Source organism: Artemia sp. Qi Xiang Cuo, chromosome 5 (assembly GCF_049724085.1).
Source record: "Artemia sp. Qi Xiang Cuo chromosome 5, ASM4972408v1, whole genome shotgun sequence".
Taxonomy (NCBI): Eukaryota; Metazoa; Arthropoda; class Branchiopoda; order Anostraca; family Artemiidae; genus Artemia; species Artemia sp. Qi Xiang Cuo.
The window spans coordinates 84,091,885-84,111,058 of NC_142798.1; the positions used below are offsets into that span (position 1 = coordinate 84,091,885).

General features: G+C 35.1%; 1 protein-coding gene across 4 annotated transcripts in view; it reads right to left on the reverse strand.

The window, feature by feature from the left end:
* dve (SATB1_N and homeodomain domain-containing protein dve) overlaps positions 1-19,174 on the reverse strand; it is a 172,454-nt gene that overhangs the window by 19,840 nt on the left and 133,440 nt on the right. For all 4 annotated transcript variants that reach the window (XM_089089048.1, XM_089089047.1, XM_089089049.1 and 1 more), the window contains one exon: positions 11,607-11,789. In XM_089089048.1, coding sequence (XP_088945174.1) covers positions 11,607-11,789 — 183 coding nt within the window. The remainder of the gene's footprint in view (positions 1-11,606; positions 11,790-19,174) is intronic.

Sequence of the window (19,174 nt, forward strand, 5' to 3'; positions counted from 1 at the left end):
TTACTTGAATTCTGTTTAAATTAAATAAAAAAAACAAGTTTTTTTTTAACTGAAAGTAAGGAGCAACATTAAAACTGAAAAGGAATAGAAATTATTGCGTATATGAAAGGGGCTGTCCCCTCCTCAACGCCACGCTCTTTACGCTAAAGCTTTTTTTTGTTTTAAAAATTATATTTGTGAGAAATAGTCTAACTTGAGCGTAAAGAGCGAGGCGTTGAGGAGGGGAGAGTCCCTTTCATATACGGAATAATTTCTATTCCTTTTCAGTTTTAATGTTGCTCCTTACTTTCAGTAAAAAAAAAACTTGTTTTTTTTACTTAATTTTTGAACGTTTTTGAATTAATGGACGTTTTGATTTTGGCTCACCGTACATGAATAATTAAAACAAATTTGCATATTAATTTTACTTTTATTTGGTTAAATGGCTTTTTCGAATGTTGTTTAATTTTATTTACGAACATTTTTATTAGTAATATATACGTTACTTACGAATTAACTTACGTAACTAACTTCTATATCCATATATTTTTAATACGTATATTAGGGGGTTCGCCCCCTAGTCAATACCTCGCTCTTTAAGCTGAAGTTCGAATTTTGTTCCAATTCTTTAAAAATGACCCCTTAATTACAAAGGCCGTTAATTAGAATAAATAGCTTTTATGAAATTACTAAAAAAATCATTGGCTTTAAGAGCGAGGTATTGACTAGGGGGCGAACCCAATCCTATATTTAATAATTTCTGTTCGTTTTAAGTTTTGATGTTGCTCCTTACTTTCAGTTGAAAAATTTGTTTATTTTTTATTTAATTTCTGATCGTTGTTTTAAATTATGCTAGGAAATCTGGCGCCCCCTTCATAGAAATGTCCCTTCCCCCATGGAAACTTCTTCCATGGAAATATCCTCCCAAATAACCCCCACCCCTCCCTCCAATACCAGAAAAAAATACCCCTTGAAAACGTCTGTATACTTCCCAATAACCAATACTATATGTAAACATTGGGTAAAGTTCATAACTTTCAGCCCTCCCCCCGGGGACTTTGGGGGATTAAGTCATCTTAAAAGACATGGTTTTCATATTTTCGACCATGCTGAACAAAATTGTTATCTCAAAATTTTGATCGGGTGATTTTGGGAAAAATTAAGCGTGGAAGGGGGACTAGTTGCCCTCCATTTTTATTTGTTCACTTAAAAAGGGCACTAAAACTTTCAGTTTCCGTTTGAATGAGCCCTCCCACGATATTCTTGGACCACTGGGTCGATACGATCACCCCTGGGAAAAAACAAAAAACAAATAACACGCGTTCGTGATCTTTCTTCTGGCAAAAAAAATACAAAATTCACATTTTTGCAGATAGGAGCTTGAAACCTCTACAGTAGGGTTCTCTGATACGCTGAATCTGATGGTGCGATTTTCATTAAGGTTCTATAGCTTTTAAAGGGTCTTTCCCCCTTTTTTCGAAAATCAGGCAAATTTCTCAGGCACGTAACTTTTGATGGGTAGGACTAAACTTGATAAAACTTATATATTTGAAATCAGTATTAAAATCTGATTGTTTTGATGTATCTATTGGTGTCAAAATTCCGTTTTTAGAGTTTCGTTTACAATTGAGCTGGGTCGCTCCTTACTTACAGTACATTACCACGAACTGTTTGACTAGTTTAAATCATAAAAAGAACATTCTTTTAAGAGTTACAATGTCAGAAATTATGTAGCAGGATGTCATTTGGAGAAGAAGAGCGGGAATGTGAACGGAACTAAGTGAACGGAACTAAGTGATGAGTGTAAGCAGGAGTCAATGAATTTCTATTTTATAACTGGGAGCCATTCTTTCTCTCTTAAGTTTTATATTTTTCTGTATAAAAAGGGTTGGAAAGAAAAAAGAAAAATAATCACTCCCATATTATATTGCATACAATCATCGACTCCTGCACACACTACCCTTCAAGAGATCGATATTTAAGTAGGTAAAAACCCAAAAGTCCTGGCAATAATTATCTTAATTATCTTATTAAATTAATATTATTATTGCCAGGACTTTTGGGTTTTTACCTACTTAAATATCGATCTCTTGAAGGGTAGTGTGTGCAGGAGTCGATGATTGTATGCAATATAATATGGGAGTGATTATTTTTCTTTTTTCTTTCCAACCCATTTTTCTATTTTTTTTTTTTTAATATTATAATTTCAACGACTCATACCTCTTTGCAGAGCTAAATACAGATTAGTTCATGACTAGGCTTATTATAATAATTTTACTCCATTTTCTGTTCCTCTTTCCGCTTTATTTTCCTATTTCTTTTCTTCGTTTCAATATTGTCGAGATGAAGGATTCTCACGCCAATCTTAATATTTGAGCTTATCTCCTCTTCTCCCCATTGTTACTACTTGCGCGTATTATCGGGGTGGTATTTAGAACCAGCCACAGGCAGGGGCGGTTTTAGGAGGAATAGAGGGGGCACTTGCCTAAGGCACAGAAATTTTAAGGGCGCGAAAATAGATCAACTATGGGCCAGTGGCGACTAAATGATTTTGCGTTAATGAGTAATGAACGCGAAGAGTTACAAGCTTTCAATCGGGACGAGATAATTAATAATTTTACAGAGAGTAAAGTAAGAAAACCCAGATTTCTATAAATGGAGAATTTTGTCAATAAAGGAAAATTTTAATAAAACTTGGTCTAAAAATTTTTGGGGGACAGGGGGGGAGTTAATCAAAGTTTTTCCCCTGGCGCAAGAGAGGTCAGAAGCGCCACTGAGCACAGCCTTGTTCTATACAATAACAGGACACTTAAACGTATAAAAAAAGCAGAGAAAGAAAATATGCAAAAAAGCTCAAACAAAAGAAAAGTAATACGAAAAGCACATCCAAAAACTACAAACAAAATATGAAAAGATTGCAATTTATTCTCTCGCCAAAGACATAAATTAAGAAATCCTAGTGACATATTTATCAAACGAGGCCTTAGAAAAGCTATCCGATTACTCGCTTAAGAAAGAAATGCCTAAAAACATGTCACAAATAATAGAAAACTAATCACAGCTATATATTATTTCTTTAACAAGATTGGAACTTTGTATCGTCACCTGAGAGAAGACATATAAATGGAACAAAACTCCACTAATGTAATTAATATCACAGCTCAGGATTTTGGTTCATCGTAGGAAGTTAGGGTAAAAGTTCCAATTAACACCACAATGTTAATCGATTATTAGTATCACTAAGTTTCAAATGTGTTATTCGATAGAACGCGGCTATTGATGTTGCTTGCCCTAAATCTTAGCAAGTATTCCTGTAGGTAGGACAAATAGGTGGGGAGGGGAATTGGATCGAACCAATTTGTTTATAAAGAGATTTGATAAGAAAATCTCATCTCCGAGTTCTATACACTGGCGGTTTTAGGCCTGGACTGAGGAGGTACAGCTGCCCCCCTATTATTTCTGACATCTGACATTAAATTAATTTTATCTTATAATGCACTTTTGTGACATACCTTGCCCCCCTCCCCAGATTATGAGGGCAAAAACCACTACTGGATTTATATTAAAACCGATTTTAAATAATTTCTCTGAAAAGAAAGTACAAAGAAATATACAGAAAGAAATATACAAAGTACAAAGAAAGTACAAAAGAAATATACAAAGAAAGTATACTTTCTTTCTCTGAAAGAAAGTATGTTTATTTCGAGGTAAATGTATTGAAGGACCAAAGAAATTAAAATAACATATTTATAACATATATTGCCCCTTAAACATATTTATAACATATTTTGCCCCTTAAACATGTTTTGCCCCTTAAACATATTTATAACATATTTTGCCCCTTAACCATATTAATAACATATTTTGCCCCTTAAACATATTTATAACATATGTTGCCCCTTAACCATATCTATAACATATTTTGCCCCTTAAACATATTTAATAACATATTTTGCCCCTTAAACTCATGTTAGGTATATGCATACCTGAAACTCGCGATTTCCTATGATTTTTCACTGGGTTGTTTCAAAATTAAGGAAGCAGGACAGAATCGCATTTAAATCAGTGTTCGCAAAAACTAATAATTTAAATTTGACAAATCTTTTCGTCCGTGAAAATTCAATTATAACAATCTGACGATTCCCAAAAGACAGTTACAACTTCAAAGAAAAGCTACCCATTTTTAAGCTGCTGGGTGCTATATGTTTTTATTTATTTTATTTTTATTTTTGCAGATTTTTCGTCCATCTTTCTTTCTTTCTTTTAAATTTAGCAGCCGCTACTATAAAAAAATGCACTGTATACGGAGCTCTTTTCAATCAAACTTGAATTCCTGATTTTTTCCGTTTTTTAAAGAAATATTTGGATGTGTAAGTTCCCACTTAACCCATTAAAAAATTCCGATTTCATTGTCACTGTCCCTGGTATTTTAAAGTAATTAGCAAATGCCTATGCAAATATAAAAGAAATAATGGTAGCCTAAGGAGTGGAAATTGAAAAATTGCAAGGAGACTGGTGCGAAATTGGGTAACACCCTTTACATTTATAAGGAAAAAATAACAACAAAAAAGTAAGATAGGTTTTTTACCTTTAGCTTAGCAAGATTTTGATTTTTTTTTTTTTTCAGTCACAATCTTCATTGTCTATATTTTTTTAATACTTAAAACAGCTCTACTCGAGTCTTCTGAAATCAGGGCAGCAAAAAAAGGTGATACTCAACGGCCTGATTGGTTTGAAACTTAGTATGTTGAAGAACTCTACAGGCGTAGGAGTCGTCTGTAACAGGGACAAAATTTGGGAGCGAATCAGCGACATTACCACCTCGTACGCAGGAAAAAAAAATTTAAGAAAGCCTAGACAAAGGCTGTCTTGAAAGGCTTTACGTCTGCCATATTTTTAAGACCAAAAAAGAGACGAAAGAAAAAGATGATGTTTGTCTTTGGTCACTGCAAGATATTAAAAAGACATTTACTTTTTAAATTAGCCCAATCTGGACTTAACCAATCCTCTATTTAATTTACCTTAATTGAATCATCTTTATTTTTAGCCTAATGCGTTACAAATGTCAAAGATCACTTATTCGACAAGAAGGATAAATTATCCCTGCCGTTTCTTGGCAAACAGGATCGATTCGGATCAATCCTTGATAATACCTGAATCCTCAAGAAAACGATAATTTATCCCATTGATTATCCAAAAAGGTTGGATAGACTAAGGATCGATATAGATAAGTAATCTTTTGAGCCCGGGGACAGATGCTAATATCGGCTTAAACATGCCTGGGATAGAGCAATATTATAATAGGCTACTAATGGTTGGAGATAACTTAAATGTAAATTTCTCGAATTAGCAAAAAAATTTAAGATAATAAAAAAATAAATAGATAAATCAAACAAAATTTGCGTGCGCGTGGCTTCCGCCGCGCGCTTGGTCCGTTTCACTATTCTGAGCACTCATATGTCGTTTACAAATAATAATAAGTTACAGGTTAAGACCTGTAGAGAAAATACACTCAGCTTTCACTCTCAGCAAATACTGTCATGCATACCATCTTCTAAGTCCAAGAAGAAAGAAGAGGGTAGACGTAGTAGCTCAGCAATACCTTTGCAGGGTATATTTTTGGTCCCAGATTTATTCTTAAAAGTTTTATTTGCCTAAATCAACTACTTAGCAAATTTCTAAGAAGCCTCTAAACTAGAATTTTACCCCATATTCATAATTTAAATATTTCTGTCATTTTGATAGTATGGGCCACATCCAAACAAATTCTTGCTGTTAAGATATTTGTTTTTGAAAATTGGCTATCACAAGCAGAGCAGGACCAAATTCGCACTTTAAAATGGTGCATAAAGTTTTTGCAGAATTTTATCAGTTTGAGAGTAGACATTGAAAAGGTTGGTCTTGGTCGTTGCTTTTCCATCACCTTTCTGCATACTCAGTTTTCCATTCCCAAAAAGAATTTTTGGGAATGCAAATTCCCAAATTCCCAAATTCCCAAATTCTCTCTCTCTCTCTCTCTCTCTCTCTCTCTCTCTCTCTCTCTCTCTCTCTCTCTCTCTCTCTCTCTCTCTCTCTCTCTCTCTCTCTCTCTCTCTCTCTCTCTCTCTCTCTCTCTCTCTCTCTCTCTCTCTCTCTCTCTCTCTCTCTCTCTCTCTCTCTCTCTCTCTCTCTCTCTCTCTCTCTCTCTCTCTCTCTCTCTCTCTCTCTCTCTCTCTCTCTCTCTCTCTCTCTCTCTCTCTCTCTCTCTCTCTCTCTCTCTCTCTCTCTCTCTCTCTCTCTCTCTCTCTCTCAACACTATTCACAAAAAAGAGGCACAAGGCATGACTATACTAATGCTGATTTACGCTTAGCACGGAGCTCAATACTATCCAAATGATGGAAAGAATCCCGGACATGGAAATTCTGAATTATTTTTGAATTACTGTGCCTAGAAGGAAGATATAGGAAATATTTACAATAAATAAAGTAATTTTTTTTTCTAAGACGCGACATATATCTTCCTGTCGGGAGAAGGAGCACTCCCGACAAACACGAAACGTGGGGCGCTACACAAGACGAAAAAATCTTTCCAAGATCTTTCCAGCAAAATCTATCCCGATTTGGTACAATCGAACCGTAACTAGACCGGAAACGTTCCACTATTTAACAGCATATTGCCTCTCTTGTCTGATGTAACCACTGTATATATAATTAGGTTATATATAACCTATTATATATACAGTGGATGTAACGTACAAGCGAACCATACTCCTAGATACAAAAATGAATCAACGGGAGAAATAGCACAAGTACCGATAAAAACAGAAACTGGATAACCACAGTTAAAAGCTAAAAATTCACACTTTGAGCTATTAATTCGCAGACCACTACTAGAAAAGCCATGCAAGAGCCTATCAAGATTAGATTGAAGAGCTTCGCGCGTTCTACTAATCAGTAATACATCGTCAGCATACGCGAGATACGTTATCTCCACACCGTTAAGAAACGAAGTAGGCAAAAGGCCATCAAGAACATCAGCAATAGCCGACTTAAATATGCTGGGCGAAAGCACACTCCCTTGGTGGACCCCACTTTTTATTTGAATTGGAGCATTCTGCCTCGAATTCCATTTAGCAAAAACAACACAATTACAATACCAATAAAGAAGCGTCACTCATACATTTTTATTAATTCCCGTTTTAATCAAAGAAGCAATTGCTTGATGATGATTCACAGAATCAAACGCCTTCGAAATATCAACTGTACTAAGGAACACTGAATCATTATTGGATTGCGTGTCAACAGGGATGTTAGACAGAATTTGATGGGCCTGTTGACAGGCAAGACCCTTCGAGAAACCGATTTGATTTGCACCGCAATCTTCAACAGAGGTATTTGGCTATATTACACACTCGATCACTTTAGTCACATTACAAGCAACTGTGATTTTTGATTCACAAAAACCTGCAGATATACCTCTGTTTAGCACAGACGTTATATGATGGCCAACTAGAAAACCATTTGGAACGATTCGATTGCATGAAATCATTTGAAAAATCAACTGGAGGTGAGAATAAAGTTCATTCGGTGCTCTAACAAGGTGTTCGGAGCTTTTGAGATATCGTCACAAACTTTAGAGAATCGGGTAAAAGAAATAGCCGTGTGGTATTCAGCGGGGAATATAAACATTCACAAGAACCATTTTGCAAATATAGCTAGACCATCGGAGGGGGGCCCGCTCGTCTTCATAGCTGCAACAAGAAATACTTCGTTGAGGATGAATCTTCGGAGAAAATTTAAATTGTCCTTTGTCAAGTGGTGCTCCGGAATACAAATGACGTCATATACACTTAATAAATCGTCAATTACTGTGTCCTAGTCTTTGGTGCCATTAATATTTAACGAAATAATAAATAACTGGGCGAGAGAGGGAGTTAGGCTCGTCATTTCTGGTTCTTCATTACATTTTACAGAACAGGGCATTTGAAACTGAAGCTGGCATGGTCCTTACCACAGTTTGCACATTTAATGCTGTTCGAACAAGGCGCGTGGGTATTAGCCCTATGATGTATTCTATAACTGTTTTTCCCCTGTGCATTTCAAGATTTTCCTAGAGTATCGATATATCGATTCTATACCGCTGATTATCAATACTTGAGGTATTATGAATGGTCCAGAATGGTTAATAAATTATATACCCAAAGTTTGGTACTTGTCTGTTATCAAACAGTTCGAGGTAACGAACTGTAAGTAAGGAGCGACCCGGCTCAATGGTAACCGAAACTGTAAAAAACGGAATTTTGATACCAATAGATACAAGTACCATACAAGTACCATACATCAAAACTAATCAAAAGGAAATGTACAGTAATCGATAATGGGGTGTAACATTTCCATGGCAAAACTGATCAGCAATAATCAGTTTTTCCATGGGTAGTAAATTTCACATATACTTGCTACTCCATTCATCCCTGTACCTCCTCGTATCAAACAGTTCGTAGTAACGAACTGTAAGCAAGGAACGACCCGTCTTAACAGTAACCAAAACTCCAAAGATCAAGAATCAGATTTTTATGCTGATTTCAAAAAGACAAGTTTCAAAAGTTTAGTCTTACCCGTCAAAAGTTATGCGCCTGAGAAAATTTTGCTGATTTTCGAAAAAAGGGGGAAAGACCCCCTAAAAGTTATAGCACCTTAATGAAAATCACACCATCATATTCAGCGTATCAGAAAACCTTACTGAAGAGGTTTTAAGCTCCTATCTACAAAAATGTGGAATTTTGTATTTTTGCCAGAAGAAAGATCACGGATGCGTGTTTATTTATTTTTTTTTTTTTTTCAGGGGTGATCAGGGGTTTCAGGGGATATAAAAACTTTATATGCCCCTAGGGCATAACTTACAACCCTTGTCCTGAGGGCTGCGAGGAGGTTGTCATCCTCAAAGACCTAACTTCCAGAACTTAAAACTACGTTGAACAAAATGGCTATCTAAAAATTTTGAGTGGATGTGTTCGGGGTAATGATGGGCGGGGGGGGGGCTAGTTGCCCTCCAATCACTTTCGACCATTAAAAAGGGTACTAGCCCTTTGAATTTCCAATCGAATGAGCCTGTTTTGAAGTTTCTACGACAACGCCTTCTATAAAAACCTTATATGCCCCCAGGGCATAACTTAAAACCCTTGCCCTGAGGGTAGTGGGGGAGTGTTTTCCTCAAAACCATATTTTCTATCTGGAAATCAACTACGCTGAACAAAATGGCTATCTCAAAATTTTGATTGGATGTATTTGGGAGAATGATAGGCGTTGGGGGGGGGAGTTAGTTGCCCTCCTATCACTTTCGACTATTAAAAAGGGTACTAGCCCTTTGAATTTCCAATCAAATGAGCCTGTTTTGAAGCTTCTACGACAACGCCTTCTATAAAAAAACCTTATATGCCCCCAGGGCAAAACTTAAAACCCTTGCCCTGAGGGTTGTGGGGGAGTATCTTCCTCAAAAATATATTTTCTATCTGGAAATCAATTACGCTGGACAAAATGGCTATCTAAAAATTTTAAATGGATGTATCTGGGGGAATGATGGGCGTGGAGGGGAAGCTAGTTGCCCTCCAATCACTTTCGACTATTAAAAAGGGAACTAGCCACTCCAATTTCCAATCGAATGAGCCCTATTCGAAGTTTCTACGACAACTTCTTCGATACGAAGTGCCCGGGTATGGAGAAACCAAAAACACATTGTGCCCACATCGTTCTTTACTTAGGCAGCGCTAGCGCGCTGTCTATGATATCAGCATAATTAGCACTGTCATACACAAAACACGCGTCCATGGAAAATACCTTCTTCAAACATAAAAATCTATTGTCAGACAAAAAGTCAAAAAGAATCAAAACCAATGCAAGTCACATATGAAATAATAAATACAGTTACCATATGGTCAAGTCTAATACAAACAATTTAGAGCATAATCGATTTATTCTTGTAACAAAGGCAACATTTTCTAACCATTCATAGAAAAAACATCTCAAAATACTAGGTGGCAATATTTAAGTTTATTCCAGACTGCCAAGTGCTCTGTGACATTTTGAAGACTCTAATAATACTGATCCTTTGTTTTAGCACTTTGTTTTGTCTTAGTACTGAAATTGCTCATACATTTTACTTCGTAAAAACTGTTTTGTACAGAGTAGTATTATGATTTGAGTTTTTGATTTCAGATTTAAGTTTTCAAGATAACTTAATAGTGAATAAGCCAAATGAGAAAGTTTATTGAATGATAAACCTAAACTAGTGTTGTTTTATCGAAGTTCAATTTTTTAATTTTCTCTTGTTTTATTTTTGAAAGCTTTTATGTAAGTTCGTCAATTTAGGTCAAAGTATAAGAAAAGAATGGTAATCTATTTTTCATCTGCTTCACCACTAACAATGTGTTGCTGTATTTTCATCCGAACCCTTTGAGGGTTTTGAACAAGAGGTGCACGCCAAAGCGAAAAAGTGAGATTACTATCCCGTACTTATGTTTTACAAAAGTTGTTTTAACTCAATTGGCTTACTTTTGCGACGTCAAACATCACATTTTTAAACAAATCAGATTATTTCTGTTCCAGTCTTAAATCTAGTGACCGAAATTGATTGCAAGAATTGTGAAAGGCGATCTTTACATTTTATAGGTTTAAATGTTTAAATTATCCAGTTTATAATAAGTTTCAGAATAGGAATAATAAAAATGACGAAACTCTAGAAGAGTAAAATAAGAATAGTAAAAACCGTTTCATCTAAAATGTGCTAAAAAACTAAAAACAAAATTGTTTCATGCCACCAAGACAAATCCAAAATTTTGAAGACTCAAAACGAAATCACGGAATGATCACCCATGTTTCCATTTTTAATCTTAATTTTTAGTTTTTAGTAACATTGAAAATTAGAGCTTAAAAAAAAAAAAATTGGGTTTCATTATCTTTTGCTTGTTTATATACAACTGAATTTATATATCTAGACATATTGTATCAAAGAACTTTCATCCAGGGTCATTGAAAACAAAAACGAGGATATCCCATTCGAAAAACCAAAAGACCGATAAAGCTTAGCGATGTGTTGTACTTAAGTTATCTGCTTCCAGTGTTAGAGCAGATTCAAAAGAATTATTGTTCTTAGCGTGAAAAAAAAAAAATTTAAGGTCACTAGCTTTCCTGGCGGGAGGGGGTGCTCATTGAACCAATCTTTGAGTTTGTTTTTTAAAGATAAGCACCTTCTCTAGTGTGTCGGGAAACCTACTTAGGATTAATTTGACATCCAATTTCCAGTTAATATTTACCTGTTGCTTCATCAAGGCCAGCTTCATACCTGAGTTTTCCAAAGAGGGGCCTTGAGGCCATTAACCCCCTCAAAAACCCTTCTTATTCTAATTATCAAATATTTTTTTTGCCCCCCCCCAATAAAGATTCCTGCGCACGTGCCTAAAAATATGATTCTGAGCACGGGGACTATTATTTTTTGCGTAGAAAAAACTTTACCTTTAGTTTACTAATTTTTCTGAGGGGGGGGGATCAGACCGATCTTTTTATCTTCTTCTCTTGCGGGTATACCAATTCTCTAGTGTGTCAGGAGACCTAGTTATGAATAATTTATCATCCAATTTCCAGCCGATATTTACCTGTCGCTTCACCAATATCGTCCTCATATCCAAGTTTTCCCATAGCTACTGGAATGATATCTGAAAATGAAGTAGTTGCCGGAACCATCACATAACTATCCGCTTCAAGAGTCGGTAGAACATCACAAGAACTATTGATTCTTGTTTCGATTTCCACGACGCAATGAACTGGTATTAGTTTACCTGAAAGGATGCAGAATTGATTTTTTGAGCAACTAAAGGTCATACGCTGGAAATGTACAGAGAAGGCAAGACCAAGCGGGGTTTAGCCCACCCAAAAACTGAAAAGTTATATCAAACATACTTACTTTTCCATTATAGAATATCCATGAAGACGTAAAAAGTGGCGTTTGAAATACTTGAGACCCGCCTCCCCTCTCTTCTTCTAAATGGAGGTGCTGGGTATAGTCCTGGCCGATTTAAATAGGAAATTATTGGGGAAGGATCTAGAAAAATAAAAGACCGAAAATAGGCAGTAATACGCAGAATAGGCATTAATATAAAAAGTCAAATATGTACGTAGACTTTCGGAAAATCATAAGAATCTTGATATTCACGGAGGAGCATGCCCTACCCCATCATCTTCTGCGTAAATGTGAAGCTCTGGCTACAAACTTGGAATTTAACAGAAGATAATTTCTACTCCAAAAAAGCATTCTTGAGCATTTAGATCCAAAAAAAACGTTGAGTACAGAAAAAAAGAACACTGCAGAGGTCTCGGGCATAGGTCCACAAAAAACTACGCTTTTTTCGAAGGAGGGACAGGAGGGCCCTTCTCCTGTGAACAGGAGAAGGAGATCAGCATCACCAGCAAAATAATCTCAATTGCAAGAAAGCGCGAGGAACGGCAAAAAATTGCTTTCGGAGAACAGCACTGATAGGCAAGGTATGGCTCTATCGATATAATGCTTAATGAACAAACGGGGGGTTTCCGTCTTGGAGAAATTACAAATAAAAAAAAATGCAGAAAGAACAAATGAGCCATTTTTCAAAAATATAGGAAATTTCAAAACAAAAATAATACAATCTTGAGAATTGAAGGAAAGCCAAGCGTTCGTTAGAATCCAAACATTAACGATCTGTTGATTGCCAAAGACAACTACAGCTTCTTAAATTCTTTAGTAACACATGTTGGCTTATCTTTTGATAATTTTTTACCACCTTTTCGTTTTTTAAGAGGATTCGGTACCTTAATCATTATTTTTTTAGCCTCAACGTCGGCTGACTGTCTCAACGGCAAAGGATTCGTTAGCGAATTCCCCCAGGGGACTACTTATCATTGAAACCTATTGAGAGTTTGTGATTTGATTATGAAAATTGATTGAAAAGACAATGGAATTGTGTCAATCAAAGCGGGTTGCAGTTTTCAATCAAAGCGGGTTGCACCATAGAAAATTCGAAGAACTGTCAAATTGATCAAATGGCTTTTCCTTTGAGGTGATTTTTGGCATTTTTCTAGCAGGTATATTAGACCGTTTTTAAGGGCAATCCTTTCCTGAAATTTATAAAGAAAAATCTGTTCCGTTTGATCAGAAAAACAAAAATTTACACTCTCTAATGATATCAGCTTCACTAAAACTAAATATATCTATCTCTGGCACAAAACAAGTGTAGTTATAAAGTTTTTCTAAGATTTAGCGGAAAGTAGATGTCGGCATTTAGTTTTCTGCCGCTTATTCGGATCGCTTATCCATGCTCTACAGGTTATAGCAAGATCGCCCAAACATTGCTGACTGGTTCGACTACACATACTAAAAAGTTTATAATTGAGGAGATATTTTGAAGATATAGATAGTTGTAACTAGTTTCCACTTAAGCAATCCTAATAATAAGACTTCATTTTTACTGTCCTTGGTACTTTACGGTTTGATCTGTTCCGGATGTATTCAGGAGCCACATCAACCATGATATGGCAGAGGGAGTTCTGAAATGAACATCAAGACATTCAGTACTCAGCCAAGGAATTAAATGTTTAAAATATGGCTGGTCCTGTTCAAAGGTTGGTCCATATTTTTTTCCTATGTGTGGAGGTTTGAATGAAAGTATAAATCACTTGATGAACGAATGTGAAGAACTGACTGATTGGAGAATTGAAGTGTTTGGTAGGGAGGATTTTGATTCTGAGCGGTTGGTGACAGTGATCATGGTTGGTTGGTGAGAGTGATCTTGCGATGGATCATGGAGCTAGGTTTCTGTAAGAATATGTTAGGGTTTTGCTAATTTCTGTGTAATGTTTTGTGTTTTATGTCTTTTGCCATGGTCTATGGGCTTTCAGCGCATATAAATTATAATCTATCCTATGGATTTTTTTTACGAACTATTTACCATATTTAAGGGAATTCGGTCCCTCTCCCGTTGCCATCTACGAATTTATTTTGCATATTCCTTAAAAGACCCTTCCACCCCGAATGAAATACACCATATCCCAAAAGGATCCAATGGAAATATCGGTGCATCTATGGGTCAGATCGTACTTAATGGATTACTAGCCTCATTTATTTTAATTACGCCTTTTGGTATATCTGGCCCTCATTATTCAACAATAAAATAAAAATTCAAAAAATCGCATGTTCTATCGAAACGCTTACCTCACATTTCACAATTATTTACATTGCAGACTTCTAAAGTTAACAGAACTATCATAATAATGATAACTATTGATCTTTGTTCAATCAAATAAGTATAAAGAGACCAACAGATAATCGTAAAAGCGCCTAATAAAATCTTATCTTTTTAAAGTCATGTTTACTTTTTGTAACTAAAAAAGGATAAACTTCCTTAAAAGCCATAGTAAATTGCAAAAATTTCATAATCTTAATAAATGTAAAAAACTTATTACAAACCTACTGACTTCATGTATAATGAGAAATACCTACTTAGCTTCAGGTACCCATTGTATACAGCTATGCGTTTGTTTTCGGAGCTGTAGACTAATGATTGGATGGGAATTATGGACACTTACCATATACATTGGTAAATTTTCCTTTTAAAATGTATTTAAATTCAACAACGAGTTAGACTTTAGATAGTTTCAGAAACCATATTTTTCAAACGCTATTCTAACAGTATTCTAATATTCCCAAGTCGAAATCAGTATTTTCTCTATAAAACTAGCCTGTATTTTACAAATTAAACCATTTTGTCTAGATGACTTAACTACAGCAAGGAGATGAGTTAAAACCTTAAGACAATTTCCTCATTTATATTGGCATCTCTTCCACGTTTTATCTCATCAAGAGTTTTAGGCGATAATCCAAAATGATTTGGATTTACTTTGAATTACGTCATGGAAAACATTAGAAACTGGGGTTTATATTTTTAGAAAAATAAAAGCAAGGACGCGTTGAAACCAATTGGGGTTTAAAATTTAGACAGGGTTCATATAGTGTATAGCAACATTTTTACTATTTACGGAATTGTCAACAAAAAGTTTTGGACTGTCTGTTGTCGGAATACAAAATCTTTTACCCCAATAAAGAATGCCACCAACATATTTTCTCAGGGTGGGGGAGAGTAAAAATTTCGCTTTTACCAGGATTTAAACTGGAGCATTTCCAAATTTCCTCATTTGATACATTTTTAAATGTTACGTTTCCCAGGGGGAAGGACTCCATGGCGGCGTATATGCCTTCAGTCCAACACTAAAATCTACTTTTGCGGCTAAAATCCTTCTCTGGTGTGTAAAATAGTTTAATATGTAACACCAATGTTCGAATAGGATGTAAGAAACCAACGTCTAAAGCATTTTGTTTCCATTATGCCAACGTTCAATGTTCTTTTCTTCCGATACGCCAACCGTTCATTCTCATTTAAAAGAAATGGGGGAATTTAACCCATTAAAAATGTCAAAAAAAAACATAACTAAAAGATAAGTTCGTTTTTAGAAAGATTGGGAGCATATTCAATACTACAGACAAAGTGTACTCAGAAGCTACTATTTTTTATTTTTCTATTGAACGCCTTCAAGAAAATAATATATCCAATCAAAAAACCAACTTTTTTAGAAATCACGGAAAATAATCAATGCAGGCATTGATCTTTATATGCTTGCTCTGAATGGTCATTTATTTATTTATTTATTTATTTTTTTTTGCATTGGGACTGTCACTGATAAAACCGTAGACAAAATAAATACTATTTTATATAACATTACAACAAAAACAATTTAAAATATTGCTCTTGTTAATACTTCTTGTTTACAAAATTATAACAACTATAATTTTTTTCAGTGTTTGGAATTTCAAAAGATTGTAAGATAACACAGAATATTTCTACGTAGGCTACTATTATAAATTCCCGACAGCATTAAACTTAAGAGGTCGTAATGGTGTCGACCCCTTCTTCTACATCCAATTCTACTACGAGTTTTTGCTTTGGCCAACTCCCCCAAATTTGGAAATAAATTTATTCGGTCCAGCATTTCTCGTGGGATTTCATTTTACCCTTCTGCCCGTATAGAGAATTTTAGGCAGACTTTTAAGACTAGATTATAGACTACAAATAGTATATTATCTAAATATATAGCTTTAATCTTTATCAGTAGGCTATATTAGGTCGATTTGCTTTTGCAGCAGCCGAAGGTGGTCTATTGCCTAGTAAACGACATATTTTCAAGTGGAACTGACAACAGTAAAAATTGCACCATCACGAATCTGAGTTTCTTGTCTTTAATTTAGGAGAGCCAGAAATAATCTTTAAGCACAGTTTTGTGCAGAATTATTTAGATTTTTTGCCAAATTCCCCTACATTTCCTTATTAAAAAGTCGTTTCAACAATTCCAAATCTATTTATCACAAAACTAATATTCTGTAAACCAAGCTGAATTTCGTTCATAATCTTACAAATCTATCATTCTCATTCTCATAATAATTCTTTCTCGTTATCCAAAAAATTAAACAACAGTTTCAAAATTTTTATGATGTTTCCACAATTGCAAAGTAAGTAATCCTAACTTTAGTTCTTTCTTAATTACAATGCTCCTTCTGAGTTTTCTATGGATTAGGACCCCCAACAGCTTCTAAATGTAATCCCAAACTTGACGTAGCCATAGCAACGATTATCCCTAGCATCCGAGGGGATTATCGGCAAGCATTATTCTTCCCATATTGAACGCCTTCCAACTCCCCCAAATAGATTATTCACTAATCCGGATTATCTCGATGGAGAAATATTGATCCATACTTCCCCAAACAGAGTGGATGAAGCGAAGATTTTCTTTTGAAATTGAAGAATGAAATTGAGGGATTTCCGTACTCTCCCCTTTTACATAATAATAAAGGCAACTAAATCCCCAAATTTGATACGTTCTTTTGGGGATATTTGTCATTTAAGCAGTATTTATTTAACCCTTTTCGCTTGAAAATACGGCTTATAGTCCGAAAAAGGAAGAAAAATCTCAAAGCATCTCAGAATTAATCTAAAAAATAAATTTCTATCAGTTGCTAGTACTCAACTAGAGGGTTATTCTAAAGGGTGTCATCAAATCTTCCCCTTGCTCACCCCCAGCCCCCAATAAATCTTTGCTTTGGAATATTTTCGATTCATACTTGTATTTTGCGAAACGATCAGTCTCTGATGGCACATAGTGATAACGTAAGGAAAATGATGGAGGGTATCGGAATATCTCTTTGGGAGGGGGGAGTCTTATTAGTCTTATTGAGTCGTATTAATGCTGAGGGAGTCGTAAAATTATTACTTTTTGCCTAAATATTCCAATTTTCCAAAGTGAGATGTTTTAAATCGGCATTAAAAGAGTAATTCCCGAGTCCATCCTATACAGGTATGGATTAATAAGCTACTATATTTCCTAATCGTCCTATTTGTGTGGCACTATAGATCAAGCCCTATCTAGGGGGAGGGATTAACGTAACAAAAAAATTAATACAAGGATTTTTGATGTTTTTTTAAGTTTTTGTAACCCCCTTCCCAAAATGAAATCCTGGATACGGCCCAATTTTTTTTTTATTTAAACAAATATATATTTAAAAACTCTCTAATCTGTAGATTAACTAAAACAAAAATACCTTTCAAAAAAAGACGTAATACTTTAATTTGAAGAGTCTCATTTATAAAATATTATATCAAGACCACATCTTCTTCTCTTTCAAACAACCCATAGCCATAGGACCACCTATATATGATGAATACTGTAACATTAGAATCAAAATATATAAATTTTAAATATTAAAAATAGAGTGGATGAAGCGAAGATCTTCTTTTGATATTGAAGAACTTCATAAGAAATATAAAGCTTTTCATTAAAAGAAAAAAAATACTTGAAAACGCTTTAATCTGCAAATGAACTAAAAATAAAGATATTTTCTTTCCATGCTTAATTGCAACGAGTTATGCTTTGAACTGTAGAATCTTGGATGAAAAACTTTATATCCAGACCTCAGCTGCTTCTCCTTCAAACAACCCATTGCCGTATGACATAGAAGAATTGATCGTCGAAATATCTGAACTTAAATAAAATCTTTTAAAAAGAAAATTGGTTCACAGCCTATTGACATGCCAGCGCGCACGCGAAATGTGGGGGATTCTTCCTTAGCATCCGTTAGAAGATGTTTTTGAACAATCGGATCCAGCCAGGAGTACCAAATCACAAAAATACTGGAGGGTTGGGGAATGGATTTAAAAAATTCTAGAGGGGGCAAGTTTGTTGCTTTGTCTTCGATTTTTTCGACGAAAATATTAAAAAAGATATCATTTATGAAATAGAAAGAAACACGTATTTTTCAATATTTAGGGGACAGGGTAAAGAAATATAGGGGGCAATACCTACATATCCCCCAATTAGCACCCCTGTCATATTTACCAATAGCCCTAGTAGGCCACTGGCCTATGGCTACCAATATCTCAGGACCCACTGAGGCTTATCTGCCGCACCATATAGCAGACACGTAAAACTCATTCATTACGAAGGGCTGAATCAACTATCTAATGAAGTAGCAAGTCACACTACGAGACATTAAATGAACTATTTGTCATTTAGATTATAGTCGAAAATAAACTTCAGCACACACAACTCCTTACCATGGTCAAAAACAACCTAGAACCAAAAGAGTAAAATTTCCCCCCTTTTTTTCTTTGTAATGTTTATTTAATGTAAAATTTTTATTCCATTATATCAAACAGTTCGTGGTAACGAACTGTAAGTAAGGAGCGACCCGGCTCAATGGTAACCGAAACTCGAGAAAACGGAATTTTGATACCAATAGATGCATCAAAAGAATCAGATTTTAATGCTGATTTCAAATATATAAATTTCATCAAATTTAGTGCTACCAATCAAAAGTTAAGCACCTGAGAAAATTTGGGTGATTTTCGAAAAAAGAAGGAAAGACCCCATAAAAGCTATAGAACCTTAATGAAAATCACACCATCATATTCAGCGTATCAGAGATCCCTACTTTAGAGGTTTCAAGCTCCTATCTACAAAATGTGGAATTTTGCAATTTTTGCCAGAAGAAAGATCACGGATGCGTGTTTATTTGTTTTTTGGTTGTTGTTTTTTCCAGGGATGATCGTATCGACCCAGTGGTCCTAGAATATCGTGGAACGGCTCA